Source organism: Peromyscus leucopus, chromosome 7 (genome assembly GCF_004664715.2).
Source record: "Peromyscus leucopus breed LL Stock chromosome 7, UCI_PerLeu_2.1, whole genome shotgun sequence".
NCBI lineage: Eukaryota > Metazoa > Chordata > Mammalia > Rodentia > Cricetidae > Peromyscus > Peromyscus leucopus.
The window spans coordinates 36,450,989-36,474,998 of NC_051069.1; the positions used below are offsets into that span (position 1 = coordinate 36,450,989).

Sequence of the window (24,010 nt, forward strand, 5' to 3'; positions counted from 1 at the left end):
TCAAATCTGGCCTTAAATTTGTTATGTAGTCAAAGATATTTTCAAACTTCTGATCCTCCTTGCCTCCAACTCCCAAGTGCTGAGATTGCACCACCATGCCCTGTGTATACGGTGCTGAGAACTGAACCTAGGACTTTGAGCATGATAAGCGATTGCTCTATTGCGTTATTTTGTTTGTTTTGTTTTTCTGAGACGAGTTCTTGTTATATAGCTTTACCTAGCCTGGTACTTGCTATATAGCCCAAGCTGGCCTCAAATCTCAACAATTCTCCTCAACTTTACAAGATCTGGGATTACAGGTGTGCATCACCTTACCTGGTTTATTAGTCTTTAATTATAGAAAGCCTCCAAATTAATCAAGGTGACCCCTATTTTATTGTTCTTAAAGGATTTTAGAAAGACTAGCATTGCTGCATAGGTAGAGTGAGGAGGCTAAAGGACAGGACTGCTGATTAGTGAGAAGGGGTTTAGAGAGGCGGCGGCAACAGGGGCTAGAAGCCTGGAGCTGTATAACCAAGATGAGACGGACAGACTCTCCGGACCCCGCCGACTACAATTCCCAGGCTCCCTGGCCACGCCCCTCCTGGATGGCCCCTCCCAGCCTCGCTGGCCCCGCCCCCGCTCGGCGACCGGCAGGGTGCCCGCCCGACTTCCCAGCTGCCCCGTGCAGCCCGGGCATGCCCAGTGTGGGCGCAGCCCCGGCTCTGGGAGCGCCGGGGCGGAGCGGGCAGCCGGGCGCGAGGCAGGCGAACCTCGGTGGGCGAGCGCCCGGGCCGGAGCCGCCGCGGCAAGGCTGCGGGGTAGGTGTGGGCCGCGGCAAGCGGAGTGTCGAGCCGCTTGCACGCCTGGGCCTGGGCGGCCGGGCCCAGGAGCAAGCGGGGGCTGGCAGGCCAGGGCTGGTGGGTGAGGTTCTGGCGGGGGCTGCGGCAAGGACCCCGACCCCAAGGGCCTGGGTCCTGAAGGGCGGCGAGGGCAGGCCCTGCGGCGCGCGGCGCCCAGGCTCTCTGTCTCCCCAGGTGCGGTGGGGCTATCTTTAGCTCCCGTGACCCGCGGTGAGCGTGGTCCGCACCCTGTGCGCGGCGGTGGCTGGGGAGAAAGACGGGTTCTCAGCCCAGTTACCCAGAAGCTCCGGGAGAGAAGGGACCGAGCACTGCCGGGGCCCCAGGAGGCATTCTGCGGCCCGGTGATGAGTGAGGGTGTTTACCTTTTCCCTACCTGGCGTGGGAAACGCCGGCTTCCTGCCTTCCGGGACTTGGGGCTTGGTGTCTTCGGAAATGAAAGTGCAGGAGTAGGTCTCAGTAGATGCTTAATCGGTTCTAAAGACTGTCAAGAATTTAGTGGCCCGCAGCATTACAAGGTTTAAGAAAGATGATTTGTCCATGGGGTACTTGGGTTAAACAAAAATCCTCGTTGCAAAGTTTAAGCAAAAAAGAAGCCTGGACTCCTTTTCGGACACTGAAGTTCTGAAGTTTTCTGTAATTAACTTTCACTCGCTGTTGGACACACCGTTCTCCACCTGTAAAATTGTGAACCAGGTGACACATCTTGAGTCCCTGTGTTGTAGGAGCCCTTTGTCAATGGTGTGGTCTCAAAACGTGACAGGTTATTTTTCTGCATGCCTCAGCAATTTGTTAAACAGGGTAGTTCATACCAAATGTTCCCTCCTGTAGGAAAGATGTTAGGTCCACAGTATAAAATTGAAATGGCCTGCCTTTCAAAGGCTCTGTTTGGTCAGTAGGTCCTTTGCTGGTTGGTACATGCAGAAGCTGGGTATTAATCTGCCAGGGGTCAAATAACATAGTGATTCTGAGCTAGGATAGACATGTTTGAAGTTCCCTGACTGGGCTCTGGCAGAAAACTAGACCAAGTAATGAGTTTCCTCAAACCTCACATCAGGTGCATTCTTTAATAGGATTACATTTATACAGAATTTTCAGCTTTGTGTTGTACTCCATCCTCAAAAACCTTGTGAAGAATTTTACTACCCTTTCTTTGTAGATGAGAAAGTCATTGGTTAAGAGGGTGTATCTATGGTCGTCTTCACACTAGTGTCTTGCCCATCATTAGACATTTACTGTTCTCCTGGCCATGGACTGCTTTCACCACAACTCTTAGAACACTGTCTGCTAGGAAACACGTTAGAAACTCTGAGGCATGCATATATATTGTGGGAGACCTGCTCTCACTTTTACACCAGGGTACTCTTGAGGAAGAAGTGAGAAATACTTAGAAGAGTAGAGGAGAGACAGAAACACAGGATTTCTCTGGAGGGCCTGGGTCGTTATCCACAGGCCCCTTCTGTCTCTTCTAAAGAGCCGTTTAAAGGAATGCCAAGGTGTGGAGCAAAAGACACCCCCCAGCACTCCCAAGTACAGACCCTTCCAAACACCTGGTAACCATGCGCGTGGTTAATCCATCCCCTTATGCAGCCCTACTGGGTAAAGCAAGTTCAGATCTTACTAGGAAACCTTTGTGGGCCTCCACATATATATAATTTTTTTTTTAAGGAGGAAAGAGTGTAATAACAGATGAGCACATCTGTCTAGGATTTGACCTAAGGAGCAGATGATGTACGTGATGTTGTGAAGGTAGCCTTCTGATTGCACACTCCCTGTTCATCCAGTTCTGAGTGGCATTAGTCCAGTTGGGTCAGTGTGGTGCTACTTGATGAGGTGGCCGAAGGTCAAGGAGAGTATCCTTTATGTTTTGAAGTTGAGTTTTTTAAAAGCTGCCTGTGAAATTAATGTATTAAGGTTGTTATCTCTTAAATTGGAGATTCTCAGCTTGATTTAGTGGGGCTTGAGAACATTAAAATCCTGAATTCTTACAATTTTGCAAGTAATCTTTCCATTTACCTTAGAGTTCACTTTAAAGAAATGAAATGAGAGACTAGTATTTTAAGTTTATTTATAAGCCGGGTGGTGGTGGCGGTGGGTGCATACTTTTTGTCCTAGCACTTGGGAGGCAGAGGCAGGCAGATCTCTGTGAGATGGAGGCCAGCCTGGGCTACAGAGAGCCAGGACAGGCACCAAAACTACACAGAGAAACCCTGTCTCAAAAAAACAAAACAAAACAAAAAAAGATTATTTATAGTATGAACTCTCTTGTCCTTTCAGTACTGGGGATTGAACTTAGAACTTTTTTGTTTGTTTATTTTGTTTTCTGAGACAGAGTTTCTCTGTGTAGCTTTGTGCTTTTTCCTGGAACTCACTCTGTAGTCCAGGCTGGCCTTGAACTCACAGAGATCCGCCTGCCTCTGCCTCCCGAGTGCTGGGATTAAAGGCGTGTGCTACCACCGCCCGGCCTGAACTCAGAACTTTGGAGCTTCAGGAATGCTAGGTGGATTCTCTACCAGTGAACTGTATCCCTAACCTTTTGTTTTGTTTTTGAGACTAGATTTCATTAAGTTACTCAGGTTGGCCTTGAATTCAGTTTATGCAGACTTTGAACTAGTGAGCCGCCTTAGCCTGCCAAGTAGCCGGGATTATAGGACTGCACCGTCAGGCCTGTCTCCGTTTTTTTAAAATTTTTTCTTTGATGGTGGGAATTGAACATGCCATACAAGCACTCTATTGCTGAGTTATAATTCTCTCTTTTTTTCAACACTTATTAATTATGGGTTTGCGTGAACATGCATGTGAATGTGCCATGATTTGAGTGTGCTGTGGGGTGCCTGTGAAGTCAGGACAACCCGTTTGGGTCCTGGGGATTAAACTCAGGTGGTTTGACTTGGCGGAAGGCTTCTTTACCTGCTCAGCCACCCCCTTAGCCCTGACTGAGTCTCATTTTCAGCCCTGTCAATTTCTTAATTTTTGTGTGGTGATATTTTGTTTGTACTCTGACAAATAAAATTTGCCTGAAGATCAGAGGACAGAGCCAGCCACTAAATTAAACATAGAATCAGGCAGCGGTGGCACACACCTTTAATCTTAGCACTCAGGAGGCAGAGATCTGCCTGGATCTCTGTGAGTTCAAGGCCACCCTGGACTACACAAGATTTATTCGGTCTGAAAGAAATAGAGCCAGGCATCGGTGGCACACACCTTTAATCCCAGCACTCCAGATCTTATGCCTTTGCTCCCAATATTTGGAAAACCATACATGCCATTAATCCCAGGACTAGGAAGGTTGAGACAGGAAGTGATATGGCTGGGCAGGGAAAGGAATATCAGGTGGGAGGAGATAGGAGGGGGGGCTTTCCACTGAGGACTCGGAGGTGGTCAGTCTGTGGATTGGTGGAGATAAAATCTTACCTCCCTTGCAGCCTGAGGATTCAGTAGTGTGGTGGTAAGTTTCTCTTGTGGCTTGTTCCTTTGTCTCTCTGATCTTTCAGCATTTACCCCAATGTCTGGCTCTGGGTTTTTATTATAAGGCCAATTATTAGGATTCGTGCAACATTTTTGGAGCTAGGTTTCCCATCCGTCTGAGAAATGAAATGAGAAACACTGTTGTTTATTTTTTTCTTTTGAGACAGGGTCTCATGTACCCCATATAACTCAAACTTCCAGTTTAGCTGAGAATGACCTTGAACTCCTGAGTCTCTTGCCTCAGCTTCCCACATGGTATAGTTATGTGCCACCATACCCAACTAACCCTTGCTGTTCTAAAGACTGCTTACAAATGTGAACTTCATGAGCTTTTTGTTGTTGTTTGTTTGTTTTGGGTCCTGGGGATTGAACTCTGTCTGGTTCTCAAGCATATTGAGCATTCGGTCTACCTTTGAACTAGATCCCTCCCAAGTCATAGTCTAGTGTAAAATTCATTGTTTCCTACGTGATGATTAAAATACATGTGTATACATGTACATTTAAAATTAGAAAATGAGTTGGTACTGTAGGTCACTAGGTTATATCTCTAGGACTATGCTGGTGGTGGGGGATGAAGTTAGGAAACATAGAAAGACCTAATTAGAGGGCTTGGTAGTTTCATATTATGTCTTAAACTTTTCTGTATGTTTGAAGAGTCTGCATGATTAAAGTGAATCAAAACAAATTACTATTGTATGAGAGAGGGTTTCCCTATGAAGCCCTAGTAGGTGTAGAACTCGGTGTGTAGACAGCCTGTCATAGAAATTGTAGTTATTCTCCTGCCTCTGCCTCCTAGTGCTAGAATTACAGTGTACTATAGTGCCTAGTTCCTTCAAGATAGTTTTTTTTTGGTTTTGGTTTTGGTTTTGTTTGGTTTTGGTGTGTATGTGTGTGTCTATGCATGTGCATTTGGGTACCTGTGTAGGCCAGAAAAGGGTATTGAATCCCCTGGAGCTGGAGTTCAGATGGTTGGCAGGGGTCTGACTCAGGTGTTAGGAGTTGAACCCGGGTTCTCTCTTAACTGCTGAGCCATCTCTCCAGCCCCATAGTCAGGTGTTTGAGAATATATAGCCAGCATAAAAATTGCTTAAGAGGGTATTCAAATAACATTACCATTCATCTCCAAATCCTCAACAGTGTTTGAAGTGTTTAGGAGACACCAAGTGTTTGGGACACCAAGACTCAGGAGAGACCACTTGTCTGGGAGCACATTTGCCCCCTCTTTAGTTAGTAGGGAGGCTGAGGCAGGAAAATTTGAGCCCAAGAGTGTGAGGCTAGCTGAGACAACTTACCAAGACCTCATATCTCAAAAGAAAAAATAAGTTACGGTATAGCCTCATAGTTCATTGTATTAGTGCTACAATCTGTTAATCTTGTATTAGGGCTACTAGAATGTAAAGTCATTTTGTAGAAACAGATCATGAAGTAATATATCTTTAACGTAAGTGTTTTTCTCCATTTGTTTCCAGGCCCTCCATGATGAGAGATTTGGGGGTACTTCCCTCTGTGTGTGATTGATAGTCTGGGCAGTGAAGAGATGGCTGACAGTGTCAAAACCTTTCTGCAGGACCTTGGCAGGGTGAGTATATTTTGTTTCACGGAATTTGTCCCCCACCTTTCTTTTCTTTTTTGCTAAAGAACTGACTAGGAAATCCTTTAGGTGTTTTTGCAATTTTTATCATATTTGTTGGATCTTTTACATCGAGTGTAGGTTTTCGGTGTAGTCTACATTACTCAGTAAACAGTTTTTCATATTTTTGAGACAATCTCAGGCTGACCTTGAACACCTGGTGATGCTCTTGCCTCCTGTGCCGAGTACTAAGAATGTAGACATACACTATCCCACTCTTCATTTTGCTATGCAACCCTGGCTGGTTTGAGTTCATTTCAGTCCTGTTTTCTCCTTACCAAAAGCTGGGATTACAAGCCTGTGCCTAGCTATATCCTGTATCTTTTCTCTTTTAATAAAGTGAGTGAAAGAGAGAGAGAGAGAGAGAGAGAGAGAGAGAGAGAGACACTGAGAGAGAGAGACACTGAGAGAGAGAGACACTGAGAGAGAGAGACACTGAGAGAGAGAGACACTGAGAGAGAGAGAGACTGTCTGTCTGTCTGTGTCTGTGCATGTAGTTGGAATTTTCTTTGGGCCACCAACCAGCTCCCAAATAAAGATACAGAGATTTCTTATTAATTATGACTTCTCAGCCTTAGCTTAGGCTTGTCCCACAAGCTCTTTTTTTTTTTTTTTGGTTTTTCGAGACAGGGTTTCTCTGTGTAGCTTTGCGCCTTTCCTGGAGCTCACTTGGTAGCCCAGGCTGGCCTCGAACTCACAGAGATCCGCCTGGCTCTGCCTCCCGAGTGCTGGGATTAAAGGCGTGCGCCACCACCACCCGGCCCCACAAGCTCTTTTAATTTAACCTGTTTCTATTCATCTACGTTTTGCATTGGGGCTTTTTACCTTTTGTTTTTATGTCCTACTTTCCTGCTTCCTTGTGTCTGTCTGACTGGCCACTGTTGTCTACTTGGCATCTCTTTTTCTTTCTTCCCTCAAGCCTAAATTCCTCCTCCTACTTAATCTCCCTGCCTAGAAGTCCTGCCTATACCTCCTCCCTCGCTATTGGCCATTCAGCTTTTCATTAGACCAATCAGGTGCCTTAGGCAGGCAAGGTAAAGCAGTAGTATATCTTTACATAATTAAACAAATGCAACACATCTTTGTGTAGTTAAATATTCCACAATGTGTGTGTGTGTGTGTGTGTGTGTGTGTGTGTGTGTGTGTGTGTGAATTTGTGTGGTCCATGCATGTGGGTGTGCAGGTACAGTCCCATTCTCGTGTGGAGGCCAAAGTAGAACTTTAGGTTAGACTTTTTTTGTTTTGAGACAGGTTAGCCTCCAACTGTGTGGAGTCCAGGATGACCTTGAATTGTTCCCCTTACCTTTATAGAAAGTTCTGGGATCACAAGCATGCGTCACTGTGCTAGTTTGAGCCAGATGACGTTGTACACATCTGTAATAGCATTCAATTGACTGAGGCAGGAGGATCATGGGTTCTTGGCCATCTTGGGCTATGTAGTGAGACCCATCTCAAAAATGAAACAAAAAACAAAACAACAACAAAAAAACCTAAGGTGTAGTGGCACATGCAACTGACCTTGCAGTACTTTAAAGATAGAGCAAAAGGATCAGTAGTTCAAGTCCATACTTGGCTACGTAGGGAGTTTGATGCCAGCCTGAGCTACATGAGACCCTGTCTCAGAAAGAAACAGATTTTGAAAATGGCCATCTAGGTTTAAGGGTGACATTCTAACTGCCTGTTAATCAAAGTCAGTTTTAGAAATAATAACCCTGGGCGTGTGAGATGGCTCACAGAGAGGGAAGTGCCCCCAAGTCACTCATCATGGAGGGCCTGGACACATATGGAGGAAAAAGACTTATGTTAAAGATATATTACTTCATGATCTGTTTCTACAAAGTGACTTCACATTCTTGTAACCCTCCTACAAGCAGGTAAAGGTGCTTGTGAACAAACCTGACACCAAGTTCAACCCCTAGGATCTTCTTGGCCTTTTGACTCATGCACCGCCATGCTTTGTTTTTATTAGCTTTATTTAATGAGTGTATGCTTGGACATTATGTCAGTTTTCTCCTTCTACCATGTAGTCCCATGGCTGTCAACTTGGTGGTAAGTGCCTTTACCTGCTGAGCCAGCTTGCTGGCCTTTATTTTTTATTTTTTATTTTTGGTTTTGCAAGATAGGGTTTCTCTGTTTAGTGCTGGCTGTCCTGGAACACTTTGTAGACCAAGCTGGCCTCAGACTCAGAGATCCACCTGCCTCTGCCTCCTGAGTGCTGAGATTAAAGGCATGTGCCACCAGCACCCGGTCTTGTTTATTTATTTATTTATTTTTTTTAAAAGACTTGTTCTTACTCCATATCCCAGACTGGGTTCAAATTTGTGGTGATCATTTTGCCTCAGTCTCTCAAGTACCCTAATGCTAGTCTTATAGGAATATGCCACCACACCTGGCTAGTTATTTCTTTTTCTCTTTTGTCTTTTTTTTTTTTTTTTTTTTTTTTTTTTTTTTTTTGAGACAGGGTTTCTCTGTGTAGCTTTGTTCCTTTCTTGGAAATCACTCTGTAGCCCAGGCTGGCCTTGAACTCACAGAGATCTACTTGCCTCTGCCTCCCGAGTGCTGGGATTAAAAGCGTGTGCCACCACTGCTGCGGGCGCCGCCCCCCCCCCTCTTTTCAGCTCTTTTGTCTTTTTATGAAGATTATCCTGGTGAAATTATTCTACTTTGGGTGTAAATCTGTTACAGTTTTTGTTAAACTCTAGTGTGCGTGTGTATTAAATTTTTAGCTTTATTTCTATAATTTTTCTGTCTACCTTTCAGTAGTGGGGATTGAACCCAAAGTCTCTCACATGATAGGCAAACACTCTGCTGAATCCCCAGCTTTTTCTTGCTTTTATTTTGAGGTAGTCTTACCTTGTAAGCCCAGGCTGACCTAACTTGAGGCAATTATCCTGCCCCTGTCTCCCCTGCTGGGATTACACTATCTCCTTGGGTGTTTCCGTCTGACCAAAGATTAGTTCATTGAAGTTGCACAATATGCAGTTGGGTGCAGGGATGGATAAGTGAATGCAGGTCTTTGAACTAGATGACCGGTAGGTAATTCTGGTCTTTGTAGCACCAGCAACAACTCGGAGTTCTTCAGATATGGTTGGCAGGTGCATTTCTCCCTGTCTGCATGTTGTCTATACAAACTCAATAGCATCTCTCTCGTCTTGTACCTACTCAGGATATTCTCCAGCCACACTACCACGATGCTTCTGTTTTACGTGGCACTCTCTTACTATAGAGGTTTACATTTTGCATCAATTAATTTCTTCCCCTCCCTCTTCCTCCTTCCCTTTTTTCTCTCCTTTTAGAACATTAATTGTGTCTTTCTCCAAATTTGATAATAATGTAGTCCTTTCTTGATTGGTTTTTAGAGCTAATATAGAATTCAAGTACTGCAGCAATATAATTGGTACTGAAGGGGAGTAGAGACGATGATAACGTGTTTTCATAGTATTGGTAAATGTAAAAGTGTTGGAAAAGTACTATTTAGTGCTCATATAATTCAAAATTGGTTTAGGCAAGAATCGTGGAAGGATGCTAAATTTGGGAAAAATCCATGGGCATGATATTTGCATGGCATTGGAAGTATTTCCCTACTTAACGACTTTCTAGTTACTAGAGGAAAAAATTTGAAACCATGGACTTAATATTACCAAAAGGCCAAACAGTTACTGTGTACCATTGTTTTAGGGAGAGAGGGTGGTTGTGATTTCCCTGGACAGGACAGGCTGGCTGTGTATCCCTGGCTGACCTTGGAGTTAGGATTTTTCCTGCCTCAATCTTGAATTTTGGGAAAAGAGACATGTGCCCCCATGCCTAGCTTATGTGTTTCTTGGTGTGATACCATCAGTTCTGTGATATTGTCACTCAAAGTGCTTAATCCAGGTAATCATGGGGAAACTTAAATACTGAGAAAATTCCATGAAGTAGCTGGCCTGTATTTTTCAAAAAGAAAGGTGAAGACTGGGGCTGGTGAGGTGACTTAGAAGTAAAGACTTGTACTACTACCAAGCCTGATACCAGGAGTGTGCTGACCCCAGAGGCCCACCCAGTGGAAGGAGAGAACTGACTCTCACAAGTGGTCCTCTGAGCACCATGCATGGCGACACACTCACACAAATAAAGAAAATGGGAAAAAGAAAAAGTATAAAGAACTGTTGTTGATTTGAAAATACCAAGGAGACATTCTAATGACATGCGTCATTTGATTCTGGATGAAACTCTTGAGGGGTAAAATGTCATGAAGTCCATTGTTGTGGTGAATGGAAAAGTTGGAATGTGGAGTGTAAAGTATTTTAGTACTAAGTTTCTTGAATTGATAACTACCCTACGGTTATGTAAAGAGCATTGTTCTTAGGACACCTCCTGAAAAATGACTGTGCAGACTGATAAGCTCATCATGTCGGCCACTATACTTGTATTCCCAGCATTTGGGAGCTGAAGCAAAGTCTCAAGTTTGAAGTCAGTCTGACTTATGTAGCAAGACCCTGTTTCACAACAACCTACTTGAATAATTTGAAAAAGTATATATTAATATAGAAAAAATACTAACCTGGTGATTCTAGACTAAAGGAGTTTGGAAGATCTCTATTGTTGCAGTTCATCTGTAGATTAAGGATTGTAGTTGAAATTTTTCTTTGGGCTGCCAATCAGCTCCCAAATAAAGACACAGAGACTTAATATTAATTATGAATTCGTGACCTTAGTTTAGGCTTGTCCCATTAGCTCTTATAACTTATTTTAACCTGTTTCTCTTATCTACATTTTACCTTGGAGCTTATTACTTTTCCTTCGTTCTGTATGTCCTGTTTCCTCTGTGTCTGGCTGGTGACTGCCTGGCTGGTCCTGGGTGTGTCCCTCGTCCTCCCTCTGCCCACCCCCATTCCTCCTACAACTCAATTCTCTCTGCCTGTCCTACTGCTTAGCTATTGGCCGTTCAGCTTTTTATTAGACCAATCAGGTACCTTAGACAGGCAAGGTGAAACAAATGAAACACATCTTTACATAGTTATACAAGTGCAGCATAAACAAATGCAACACATCTTTCTTTACCTAGTTAAAGTAACACTCCATAGAGGATATAGTTCAGTGGCAGAGTTCTGCCTACTGTGCAGGAAATCCTGAGCACCATCACAGCACTGGCAGCACACACCACTCTCCTTCAGTTCTGTAGCAAAATAAACACTGTGGTTTCCACTGTTGCTCACTTTCCTGTGTGTGTAACTTTGGAAAGTCTTCTCCAGCCCATGATCTCTCTTTAAAAATGTCCTTATCTACAGGGAATCAAAGACTCCATCTGGGGCATCTGTACCATCTCAAAGCTAGATGCTCGGATCCAGCAGAAGAGAGAGGAACAGCGTCGAAGAAGGGCAAGTAGTGTCTTGGCCCAGAGGAGAGCCCAGAGTGTAGAGCGGAAGCAAGAGAGGTGAGGAGTACAGGCCCACATCCCAAGCTGTCATCAGAGGGGCACTTGAGGAAATGACTTAGTATAGAATGAAGGCCCTACATAGTAAGTCATAATTTCAGCATCCTATTAGTTTTTTTTTCTTTTAATTTTTAGTAGGAAAATGTTATAGGTAATTCTCCCCAACACACACACATTGACTTAAACTATGATTCTTACTCAAAATGGCATGATGTTAAAAAGTAAAATCTATGCTCATGAATTACCTCAGAGACAAAAGATGCCTGCTAAGCAAGCCTGATGGCCTGGCTTTAGTCCTTAGAACCCATGGAAAAGCTGGAAGGAAAGAACTAACTCCACAGAGTTATCCTTGGACCTCCACATCTCACACATACAACAATAAATTCAACAACAACAAAAATAAAATTAAGAGTGCAAAATAGAGGACCACAAACAGTATTTGATTTGATGGATATTTGTAGGAAAGTCTATATGGATTTATTTATTGATAGACTAAACCCTACCCCCAGACTTTCTTGTTTAATGTGCTCTAACCTCAGTCTTTAGAGGGAAGAACACACATCTACATACACACTCAAATAGTTTTGTTTTATTTGGGGGCTGACGAGGTGGCTCAGTGGTTAAGAGTTCTTATTGGTCTTCCAGAGGACCTGGGTTCAGTTCCCAGCACCAACATGGAGGGGAACAACTATCTGCAACTCTGGTTCCAGGGAATCCAAGGCTCTCTTCTAGTCCGTGTGGGCACTGCACCCATGTGGTACACAGACACACACACAGGCAAAACACCCACACATAAAAGTAAATAGCATTTAAAAAATGATTTCTCGATGGGAGAGGATGTCCATTTCACAGCACATGTGTACATGTCATGGGACACCTTTGTGGAATTACTTCTCTTCTTCCACCTTTTCCATGGGTTCAGGGAACCACATTCAGGTTGCCTGCCTTGTGTGACACTTTTATCAGTAAGCCGTCTCGTCAGCCCCTTTTTAACTTTTAAGGAAAAACGGGTTAATACCAGCACTTAGGCGGAGGCAGGCAGTTTGAAGCGAAACAGTGCGTTCCAAGCCAGCCAGGGCTACATAGTGAAATTCTGTCTCAAAACAACAACAAAACAGAAAAGCTGGTTCTTCACCTGGGCGTGGTGGCACAGGCCTGTTATCCTAGCACTGTGAGGATGACAGGATGATTGCCAAGAGTTTGAGACCAGCTGGGACTGTATGACGAAGCTCTGTCTCAAAAACAGACACCTGGTTCCTCGGAAGCCTTTTCTCACTGGCTTTTTCTCAGCCTTTTCTTATGACTGAATTAGAACATTGGGAGAGCAGTAGGTGCTCAAAGATAACGTGGTGCAAGAGGAGCTGTAAGTGGGGAGTTACTAGATAACATCAGAAAACAAACAGCCGGCACGCCTTATAAGCTAAATTCATACCATCTTTTCCAGTGAGCCACGCATTGTTAGTAGGATTTTCCAGTGTTGTGCTTGGAATGGTGGAGTATTCTGGGTAAGTTCTTTTCCATCAAATTCTAGGTTCCTTATACGTATCTTTAGATTGTTATTAGATTAATATTTCTCAGCCACTTCCTTGAAACACTAAGATGAATTATCTTTGATGTTTGAGCTGCTTATATATGCTGATGATTATCACATGGATGGGGCTGGAGGAGGGGAGTGGGGTACTGAGCAAGAAATAATGATATGTATGAAAATGTCAAAATGAAACCCTTTATTTTGTATGGTGGCTAAAAACATTAATAATTGCCATGTGTGGTTGTGCATGCCTATATTCCATGTATTTGGGAGGCAGAGGCAGGCAGATCTCTATGAGGTCTAGCTAATCTCAGGCACATAACTGAGTTTCAGGCCATCCAGGGACTATATAGTGAAATGCTGTCTCAAGAAAGAAAGAAAAAAAAAGAAAAGAAAAAGAAGAAAGAAAATTAATATTAAAAAGGTACCCGTGCATTGGAGAGATGGGCCAGTACTTCAGAGCAGTTGTCGCTCTTGCAGAGGACCTGAGTTCAGTTCCCAGCACTTACACCAGGCAGCTCATGACTGTTTTTAATGACAGTTCCAGGGGATTTTGTACACTCTCTAGCCTCCATGGGCACCTGTATGCATGTGCTGCATTTATAGACAACCAGACACATACATATGTAAAATAATAAAAACAAATCTTTAAAAAATAAACAACAATACTTATAATACCAGCACTTGGTGGTAAAAGCAGGAGGAGCAGAAGTTCAGGGTCATCCTTTACTACATAGTAAGTTTGGATCAGCCTGAGATACATGAGACCCTGCCTCAAAAAAACAAATGCGAGTCAGGCGTAGTTGCACACACCTTTAATCCTAGTACTCAGGAGGCAGAGGCAGGCAGATCTCTGAGTTCAAGTCCAGCCTGGTCTACAGAGTGAGTTCCAGGACAGCCAGGGCTGCACAGAGAAGCCCTATCTGGAAAAACCAGCAAACAGAAAACCCTAAACAACAAACATGAATTTGGATTTTGTGCATCTGTAGTGACTTTGCTTACCAGAGAAGAACTGTTGTTTCTAAGACAAGAGGCAACATGTGGTTCTGTAGTGAATTTTAATCCTATTCACAGTTAACACCTATATGTAAAGAGATATCTGGGAGAGTCCTGAATATATGTTTGTTTATATGAGTCATTGACAGGTTTTAGTATTGTTAGAAATAACTTGTGTTAACACTGACTGGACATTTTGTCTGTCTGTGGGATTATAGAAAGGTAGATGTGGCCAGATAAGCAAAATTCTCCTTGTTTCTGGTTGTAGTAATTGATTATTATTGAGACCCAGATCAAAAAGGTTACCTATAATTAATTGAGAACTATCATAGTCTTTAGTGAAATCTGGATGTTTCAAGAACAAGTAAATACTGTTCTTGACTTGATATTCAGTGTAATTCAGTTTGTCTTAATGTAAACATTTCACTAATATTTTCAGATGTTAGCTTTAGATTTAACTAACAAACATCACGGGATGTTTAGTATATACCTTTATACTTTGGCCTGAATACTAGTTAAAATGTTTTCTCTGTCTCAGACATCTCACGTAATACATAGTATCAGCTTGCTACACTCTCTTGGAGTTTTGGCAAGTAGGAAAGGTACTTTTTCTGGCCTCCTGATTTGTAAACTAGCAGTCTTGACTGGATAGTCATTACAGTGAAATGCCTTGTTTTAATTTATTATTATTACTACTATTATTATGTTTTTGGTTTTTTGAGATTCTCTGTGTAGTCCTTGCTGTCCTTCAGATCATTCTGTAGATCAGGCTGGCTTTAATCCACCTCCCTCTGCCTCTCATGTGCTAGGATTAAAGGCATCTGCCACCACTGCCTGACACCTTGTTTTAATTTGAAAAAGGGTCTTGATTACTTTATTGTCTCTTTCCTTCAGTTCAGTCTCCTCTTGTTTTATCGAGTGTTTATCCCTGTGCTTCAGTCAGTAACAGCCCGGATTATTGGTAAGTATGTATGTATTTTGCTGGGCTTGGGGATAGAGGTTTGAAATATTTGTTTCTAGTCTTCCTCAGTTCCCTAAGCACTTCCTAACAATACCAGCAGTTTGATGTTTTTTGAGACTAGGTTTTTCTATGTAACAGCTCTGGCTGTCCTGGAACTCGCTCTGTACGCCAGGCTGGCCTTGAACTCACAGAGATCCGCCTGCCTCTGCCTCCTGAGTGCTGGGATTAAAGGCGTGTGCCCTCCCCCCATGTTTTTAATTTAGACTTCTTTTTGAGAAAAGCATTGTTGGACTGTCCATTTTATGGATAAGTAAATAGAAGGTAGGCCATTAGTAAGGAGCAGAGCTGAGATTTAAACTCAGGTGGTTTCTGGATAGCTCTGCAGTTAGTCACTGTGACATCTCAGTAGTCAGCCTGTAAGCAGGGTTGTTTCAAGATAAGCAGGACAAAATTGATTACTATGAATAAGAGCTGTGGTCAGAATGGGAGGCAGAGGAAAAGTCACAAAATAGTTCCCTTTTTGGATTTCTGGTGTTCCATCTGTCTGATAAACTAATAATTCTTTTTACTTTTTTTTTTTTTTTTTTTTAGGTGATCCATCACTACATGGAGATGTTTGGTCATGGCTGGAATTCTTCCTCACATCAATTTTCAGTGCTCTTTGGGTGCTCCCTCTGTTTGTGCTTAGCAAAGTTGTGAATGCCATTTGGTTCCAAGTAGGTCCAAGACAGAATGGAGTCTGGGTTCTACATGATGGGTTCACTAGATCACATATATTAGCTTATGAAGTTAGTGGCCCATAGAGAAACAGTTTTCAAGCCTTTACATATTTTAAGCTAAGCAGCCAGTTTGGTAATCTCTCTGGCTTTGTAAAATGAAATGACTTGTCTCAGGTTACTAAGGCAGGCTTTTCTCACCTGGCAGCTGTAGTAGCAGACCATGGTGTCAGTTCTGGGGATGGACACGGGACCGTTAATTCATGTTTTGCTGTACTACTGTTCTGTTTCAGGATATAGCTGACCTGGCATTTGAGGTATCTGGGAGAAAACCTCATCCATTCCCCAGCGTCAGCAAAATAATTGCTGACATGCTCTTCAACCTTTTGCTACAGGCACTTTTCCTTATTCAGGTGAGAGACACATGGAGACATTTTTAAAAACAAAGGAAAAAGAAGTTTAGGGGAGGGGACTTCACAAAGATGGGTTTTTGCCTTTATACTGGAGTATGCATATGTGCTTTGTGGGAAGTAATGATTTTTTTTTTTTTTTTTGGTTTTTCAAGACAGGGTTTCTCTGTGTAGCTTTGCGCCTTTCCTGGAGCTCACTTGGTAGCCCAGGCTGGCCTCGAACTCACAGAGATCCGCCTGGCTCTGCCTCCCGAGTGCTGGGATTAAAGGCGTGCGCCACCAACGCCCGGCGGAAGTAATGATTTTTAAAGCAGTGTGTGTGTGTGTGTGTGTGTGTGAGAGAGAGAGAGAGAGAGAGAGAGAGAGAGAGAGAGAGAGAGAGAGAGAGAGAGGTGGGGAGTGTATGTACACTCTTTACCTTAGTTTTTGAGGTGAGATCTCTGACTGAACCTGAAGATCACTATTTTTGGCTAGGGTAACTGACTAGCCAGCAGTCTCCTAGGATTTGTCTGTCTCTGCCTCCCCTCAAGTGTTGGAGTTACTGACATACATCCATGCTGGCATTTATGTGGGTGCTGGGGATTTGAACTCAGTCCTCTTGCTTTCACAGCAGTTCTTCCACCCAGTGAACCTCTACCTAAGAAGTTAAATTGGAGTTTATTAGGTAGAGATAAGAATTGGTACACATTGAGATTTAAGAGGACACACGCACACGCACGACTTATTTAAGAGAAGGAAAATGGAGGCTGAAGAAATGACTCAGTGGTTGGTTTCTAGTACCCATATGGTGACTCACAGCCATCCATAACTCCATTTCCAGTTGATGTAGCATTCTATGATGACTACTAAGGGCATCAGGCACACAGGTGGTGCATATCCATCCATGCAGGCAGAGTACTCAGACATATACAATTTAAAAATCTAAAAAAATTAAGGAAGGAAAAAGGAGAGGACAATAGTACCTACCTGAGGCATGGGTATTGGAGAGGAGGGGGGAAAGGGGAGAGTGAGACTCTAAAAGCTTTTCCTCAGAAGCAGCTAGAGAGTTTGAAATAAAATGATAAGAACCATGAATTTACCTCTTCCCCCGTTGGAGATTCTGATCCTGCCACTAAACAACTTTTGCGGCAGTTAGGAAGCCATTTCTGATTGGAGTAGTAAGTGAGGAATGTCTGACACTCCGGAATTAAGATTTGTTGCATTTGCTCCTCAGGGGATGTTTGTGAGTCTCTTCCCCATCCATCTTGTGGGTCAGCTGGTGAGCCTGCTGCATATGTCTCTTCTGTACTCGCTGTACTGCTTTGAGTACCGTTGGTTCAATAAAGGTAAGCCCATGGACCTGTTCAGAAAGACTGGTGCTACACAGACTCAGCTACTCAGTACGTAAGCTCTTAGCAGATTTCTGAAAAGACATTGGCTCATTGGCAAAAGGGAGGTTACATTTGGCCTTTGGGGCCAAGGGAAGTGGCATTGTAGAATAAATTACTATTTTAGTGCTTAATATGATGTAGCTCTGTCTGGGCCAGAAGTGGATAGAAAGAGCACAGATTGTTTTTAGAGAAGTTAAGTAGATGCTAGTGCATTTAGAATTAAAAGAATTTTTATACACTTATTTTAAGACATGATCTTGCTATATAACCTTGGCTGGCTTTGTACGCTTAGTCTTAGTTCACGCTGGCCTTGACTTTCCAGCTTCCTGCTTCTATCTCCCGAGTCCTGGGGTTATTTCACATATGGGCACTATCAAGTCAAGCTTGTTTGATTACTTTGGGATAAAACCTTTATTTATTTCCATTTTCATTCTATTATTTTTAAATTTTAGTTGTTTTCTTTTTAAATTATTGTTTTTGTTTTTTTTTTTTTTTGGTCAAGATCTCATTTAGCCCATGTTAGCATTGAACTTGCTATGGAGCTGAGGATGACCTTGAACTTCTGATCTAACTTCTTTCTGATCTGCTTTCTTCTATTTCCAGAGTGCTGGGAATATAGGTGTGCACCGTCCTATCCAGCACACTCTCTCTTTTTTTTTTTTTTTTTTTTTTTTTTTTGAGTTGGGGTCTTGCTGTATGTAGCTTTGTGGCCTGGTGTTTATTATTTATTTTTTAGATTTACTTATGTATGTAGGTAGGTAGGTATGTACACACACACACACACACACACACACACACACACACACACACACACACACACACAGTGTTCTGCCTGCATTTATGCCTGCAATGCACGCCAGAAGAGGGCACCTGATTGCATTATAAATGGTTGTGAGTCACCATATAGTGGCTGGGAATTGAAATGACCTCTGGAAGAGCAGCCAGTGCTCTTAACCTCTGAGTCACTTCTCCAGCCCCAGTTGCCTGGTGTTTTTTATGGTCCAGGCTAGTTTCTTACTCCAGTCCTCTTTTTTGGCAACTTGAATGCTGGGATTGCAAGTGTGTGCCACCATATCCAGCTGGGAATCATGTAAAAGACTTCGATGTTTCGTGTGGGGTCCAGATAGGAGGATTTTGAGTTTGAAACTAGCCTGGACCAGATATAAGAGTCTATATCAAAAAACCTAAATAGAATCATACAAAAACCTTTGCATATTCATCTTGGTGAAGGTGACTGAGGTAACTGCTTTCAGTAGGGATGCTATCCTTCTTTGTTTGTTTGTTTTTTTGAGACAGGGTTTCCCTGGCTGTCCTGGAAATTGCTCTGTAGACCAAGCTGGCCTCCAACTCAGAGATCAGGCTGCTTCTGCCTCCTGAGTGCTGGAATTAAAGGCATGCACCACAAACACCTGGCAAGATGCCATCCTCTTTTGATATTTTGCTTTGTTCTAGATTGTCCTGTCAAAGGATATTGGTGCTAAAATTAATGTTACTTTGAAATTATAATTATTGTAAAATCTTTGCATTGAAGCTTTATATCAGATTTGCACAATTCTTTGAAACAGGGTCTTATATAGTTCTGGCCATGAGTAACTCCCTATGTAGACTGAGTTGCCTCTGCTTTCCAGAGTGCTGGTATTAAAGGTTTATACCATCATGAACTGGTAGATTTGTATTATTTATATGCTGTATCTGTGTTCCAAATGGTAGCTCTGTGCCTAAAACCTAAGCCTCAAATAATTGGGTATGGCAGTTAGTCTAGTCATGTATATAAAATATGAATCATAAATGTACTGACTTCCTTGTTTTAGGAATTGAAATGCACCAGCGATTGTCAAACATTGAAAGGAATTGGCCTTACTACTTTGGATTTGGCTTGCCCTTGGCTTTCCTCACAGCAATGCAATCCTCCTATATTATCAGGTATAATATAGAAAACTAGAAAAATAAAAACTGGGGTAGTAAGTGTGTTTTAGCAAGCATCTTTTATTGGTTTGCTTCTGTATCTAGCATTTTACATCACTTGACCATCAGGAAGATGTTTTTGCTGTTGTTGATATTAGTAATTGACTATTTGTCAACATTAAAATGTAGTCTGCCATATTCTATGCTGCCTCCTGGAAGCAGATACTTAGAAAATCTTTTTCATTTTTGAAGCTGTGCTTATATGATATATTAAAGTTTCATCACATCATGCTGTTTGCAAAACAGGGACAGAGATATGAAGCTTTCGATGGATACCTTTCCTAAAGTCATGCCTTGTGAAGTTGACCTTTTTTTCTTTAAACAGTGGCTGCCTCTTCTCTATCCTGTTCCCTTTATTCATCATCAGCGCCAATGAAGCAAAGACTCCTGGAAAAGCATAGTAAGTGCCGGGATGAGACTTCTGCTCTTAGGCTAGGAAAACCTATATCCTAGTTAAGAGTTTCTCTTGGTGTGGACACCATGACCAAAAGAAGCTTGAGGAGGAAAGGATTTGTTTGGCTTGCATTTCTGTATCACTGTTCCATCATTGAAGGAAAAGTCAGGACAGGAACTCAGACAAGGCAGGATCCTGGAGGTAGGATTGGATGCAGGGGCCATGGAGGGTGCTGCTCACTGGCATATTCCACACGGCTTGCCCAGCCTGCTTCCTTAGAGAACTCAGGACCACCAGCGCAGGGATAGCCCCTCTTACAATGGGCCGGACCCTCTTCCATCAATCACTGATTAAGAAAATGCCTTACAGTTGGATCTTATGGCGCCATTTTTCTCAACTGAGGTTCCCTTCTCTCTAGTGATACAGTTTGTGTCAAGTTGACATCAAACTAGCCAGCACATCTTAATATATAGTTTAAGATTTCTGTTAGTGTTTTGTTTATATGTCTGTCTGTGTACCATGTGCATGCAGTGCCCATGGAGGACAGTAGATGGTATCAGATCCCTTGGAACTGGGTTACAGGCTACTGTGAGCTACCGTATGGGTGCTGGGAACTCAGACAGACAGACAGACAGACAGACACACACACACACAGACACTTATGAGATATATACCAAATTTTTTGAGTATAAGCATATAAATTTGTTTATATTTCTCAAATTGACCCTTACACATGTACGTTCATTTTTATTTCTCCCTGTGTAGCCTTGTTGTGTTTTGAGCTTGTGATTCTTCTGCCTTGTCCCCCAGTGCTGAAACTGTAGGTGGATGCCACCAAGCCTGTCCATTTATACCTATTCTTAAAGGTTGTACAGGTATGGTAAGTCATGCCTTAACCAGCACTTGGAAGCCTGTGGCAGGAGAATTAATGAGTTCAAGATCAGCTGCACTGCATACTGAGTTCTAAGCCAACAGTCACTAGATAGAAGTCCTTTGTAAGCATCTGAGTAAAGCTCATTTTTGTAAAAGTGGCCACTTTTAAAGAAAGTAGTAGGTTCTATGTGATCTTGCCACACAGAGGAGTGCTTTTAAAATCTGAATTATGGGGCTGGAGATATGGCAATTAAGTGCAATAAGAGCACTGGCTGTTCTTCAGAGGACCTAGTTCAGTTCCTAGCATCTTGGTGGCTCACAGGCACCTGTGATTCCAGTTCTACAGGATCCAGCACCCTCTTCTGGCTTTTGTGGGCAGCAGGCACACAAGTAGTACACAAACATACTTGTAGGCAAACAATTCCATAAAATAATTAAATAAAAAAAATCTGGATTAAATTGGGCAGTGGTGGCTCACGCCTTTAATCCCAGTGCTCAGGAGGCAGAGGCAGGCGACTCTCTGTGAGTTTGAGGCCTGCCTGGTCTACAGAGCGAGTTCCAGGACAGCCAGGACTGTTACACAGAGAAACCCTGTCTCAAAAAACAAACCCAAAAATCAGGATTAATATAAAATATAATTTTATTTCCTTTAAAAGCCCTAGCCCTGATTCTTTTTTTTTTTTTTTTTTTTTTTTGGTTTTTTGAGACAGGGTTTCTCTGTGTAGCTTTGCGCCTTTCCTGGGACTCACTTGGTAGCCCAGGCTGAGATCCGCCTGGCTCTGCCTCCCGAGTGCTGGGATTAAAGGCGTGCGCCACCACCGCCCGGCTTCTAGCCCTGATTCTTAAGATGCTGATTATAATGCATTTGTGGCAGCAACAGTATATGTTAAATTTACTTTTCTTTTTTGGGTTTTCGAGACAGGGTTTTCTGTGTAGCTCTGGCTGTCCTGGAACTCACTCTGTAGACCAGGCAGGCCTCGAACTCAGAGATCCTTCTGCCTCTGCCTCCACAGTGCTGGGATTAAAGGCATGGGTCACCACCACCTAGCCACATCTCTTTTTTCCAGGGGTGGGATTAAGCTCCCAGCCTCAAGCATGCTAGGCAAATAGTCTACCCTGTTCCTTGCTCTGCACTCAGTGCATTCTTTAGCTAGTCAGTGTCTAATATCTGGACTGCTCTGATGAGTTCTGTTACCTTGTTTTCCCTATGTGGTTTTAGATTTCAAGTAGTCAGATTTGAAGCAGTTACTTTGATTAACTGGAGCTCACGCAGGGTCTCTTGTCCTTCAGTCTTTTTCAGTTGCGCCTCTTCTCCTTGGTGGTCTTTTTAAGCAACAGACTTTTCCACAAGACAGTCTACCTGCAGTCAGCCCTGAGCAGCTCCTCTTCTGCAGAGAAGTTCCCTTCGCCACATCCTTCTCCTGCCAAACTGAAAGCTGCTGCAGGCCACTGAGTCCTGCTGTCCAGAGGGGTGGGTGGGATTGGGTGGAGGATGTGGCAGCTCTTTTCTCTGTTTTCCGCCCCCTGCCACGGAAGGCAGGACCCACTGCCAAGGGCCCTCTGTGTATTCCCTTCTCTTTGATGAATTGGAATTTTTGTCTCTGGTGCACGTAAGGCAGAATCTTCGACTTCAGGAAGTGGATTTTTACTACCACCCTAGGTCTGAAAGGACCAGAGTTTTCCAGCATTTGCCAGCTCCTGTGTCTGGACTGGTTAACTACATTTTTTTCTTTTCCTTTCCCTGTATCATTTACCCTCCCACTTCTTCCTGCCTTCCCAGCACCCCTGGATGAATGGGCTTTGTGATTTTAACTGTTGTATTTTGTGAATTTGTTGTTCCTGTTTTTCTGTGAAGCACATACATCGGATGTTGGAGGTAAAGGAGCATTCCAGTTGCTCCAAGTTACTCCCTCTATAGCCATCACTGTCTTGTTTTCTTGTAACTCAGGTTAGGTTTTGGTCTCTCTTGCTCTGCCGCAGAAAAGGAAAGTAAGGAAAAAAAGAGAAGAGAAAAGAGCCTGAAGAGATGGGACAGATAGACTCGGCCAAACTGGCTGGGTTTTGAGGAGTCATTTTCTTTCTTCCCCTTGAAGGGGAAACAGCTTTTTTCACTGGTACAGTTTAAGTTCCCCACCTACGGGGTAGTACCAGTTCTGGACAAGTGCCACTGCATCACAGAATGCTCAGAAGATCTGAACTTCTTAACCCTGAAAGATGAAATTTACTGTTGGCCACTGCCAGGTCTCATTGGTGTTTTAAGGAATATTGGGTGCTTCATATAGGAACTGAAGGGTTAATCTTATTAAACCCACTCAACCTGTGATTGGTGATGTTTTCCTGTCATTTTAAGAGTCTAAATATGGGGTGGGAGGGCAGATGTAAAAAACTTGTACAATTTTAAAATATCACAATTAAACGTGAGCTTGTTTCCCATAAATGAGTATGTTTGATTTCTGAATCATGTCCTGAACTAGATGTATTCATAGATTAAATGACTTCATCTTGAATAATCTGGTTATAGATTTTAGAAGTTAGTTCTGAAAGATATTCTCAGAGTGAGCTTGGATAATAGTGTTATAATTATGTTTACTTCTTATAAAAGACTTGGTTATTGTTGGTTTTTTGCTTGTTTATTTGTTTTCTTTTAAAGCAAGTGTGTTCATTTCTATTGTGTATTTATTCAGGGAGAAAATCCTCTGGATTTCAGTATATTAAATGCTGTTCTGTAGTCCAAGGAAGAGGTTAGACATTTGATGTGTCTAACACATGATAGGTACACATGATAACTGTATCCAAAATCTTATGTGCTTATACAATTGATGGATGTGATCACAGTTGTCAAATTGTGCACAAAAATTGTAACAAGTGTCCTTAACCACTGAGCCATGTTTCCACTTCCTGCTTTATAAAGGTTTCAAAAGGAGTTTCTGGGGTTGGTAATTTTGCTCAGTGGTAGAGTGCTTGCTAAGGCACTGGGTTCTGTCCTCAACTCTGGAAAAACACAAACAAAGCAAAACAAACAAAAAAGAGTTTCCAGGCCGGGCGGTGGTGGCGCACGCCTTTAATCCCAGCACTCGGGAGGCAGAGCCAGGCGGATCTCTGTGAGTTCGAGGCCAGCCTGGGCTACCAAGTGAGTCCCAGGAAAGGCGCAAAGCTACACAGAGAAACCCTGTCTCGAAAAACCAAAAAAAAAAGAGTTTCCAGATCTGGAGGATAGCTCATCAGTAAAGAACTCTGGCTGCTCTTACATAGGACCTGGGTTTGGATCCCAGCACCCACATGGTGGTTTATGACTGTCTGGAACTTAAGGGCGCACAGACACGAGGCAAAAACACCCATCCACATTTTTTAAAAGGAATTTCCAGTGGCCAGGTGTGGTGGTATATATCTATACTTCTTCCACTGGGGAGGTGGAAGCAGAAGGAACAGGAGTTTAAGGTCATC

General features: G+C 43.0%; 1 protein-coding gene across 1 annotated transcript; it reads left to right on the top strand.

Moving 5' to 3' along the window:
- The first annotated feature begins 631 nt into the window (after nt 1-631).
- Ei24 (EI24 autophagy associated transmembrane protein) lies at nt 632-23,003 on the top strand. The gene is made up of 11 exons (XM_028858421.2): nt 632-800; nt 5,777-5,886; nt 11,205-11,350; nt 12,795-12,855; nt 14,772-14,838; nt 15,430-15,554; nt 15,848-15,967; nt 17,178-17,289; nt 19,146-19,257; nt 19,625-19,699; nt 21,857-23,003. Exons 2-11 carry the CDS (start codon nt 5,845-5,847, stop codon nt 22,017-22,019), a joined length of 1,023 nt encoding a protein of 340 aa, XP_028714254.1. The 5' UTR covers nt 632-800; nt 5,777-5,844; the 3' UTR covers nt 22,020-23,003.
- Nucleotides 23,004-24,010: the final 1,007 nt, after the last annotated feature.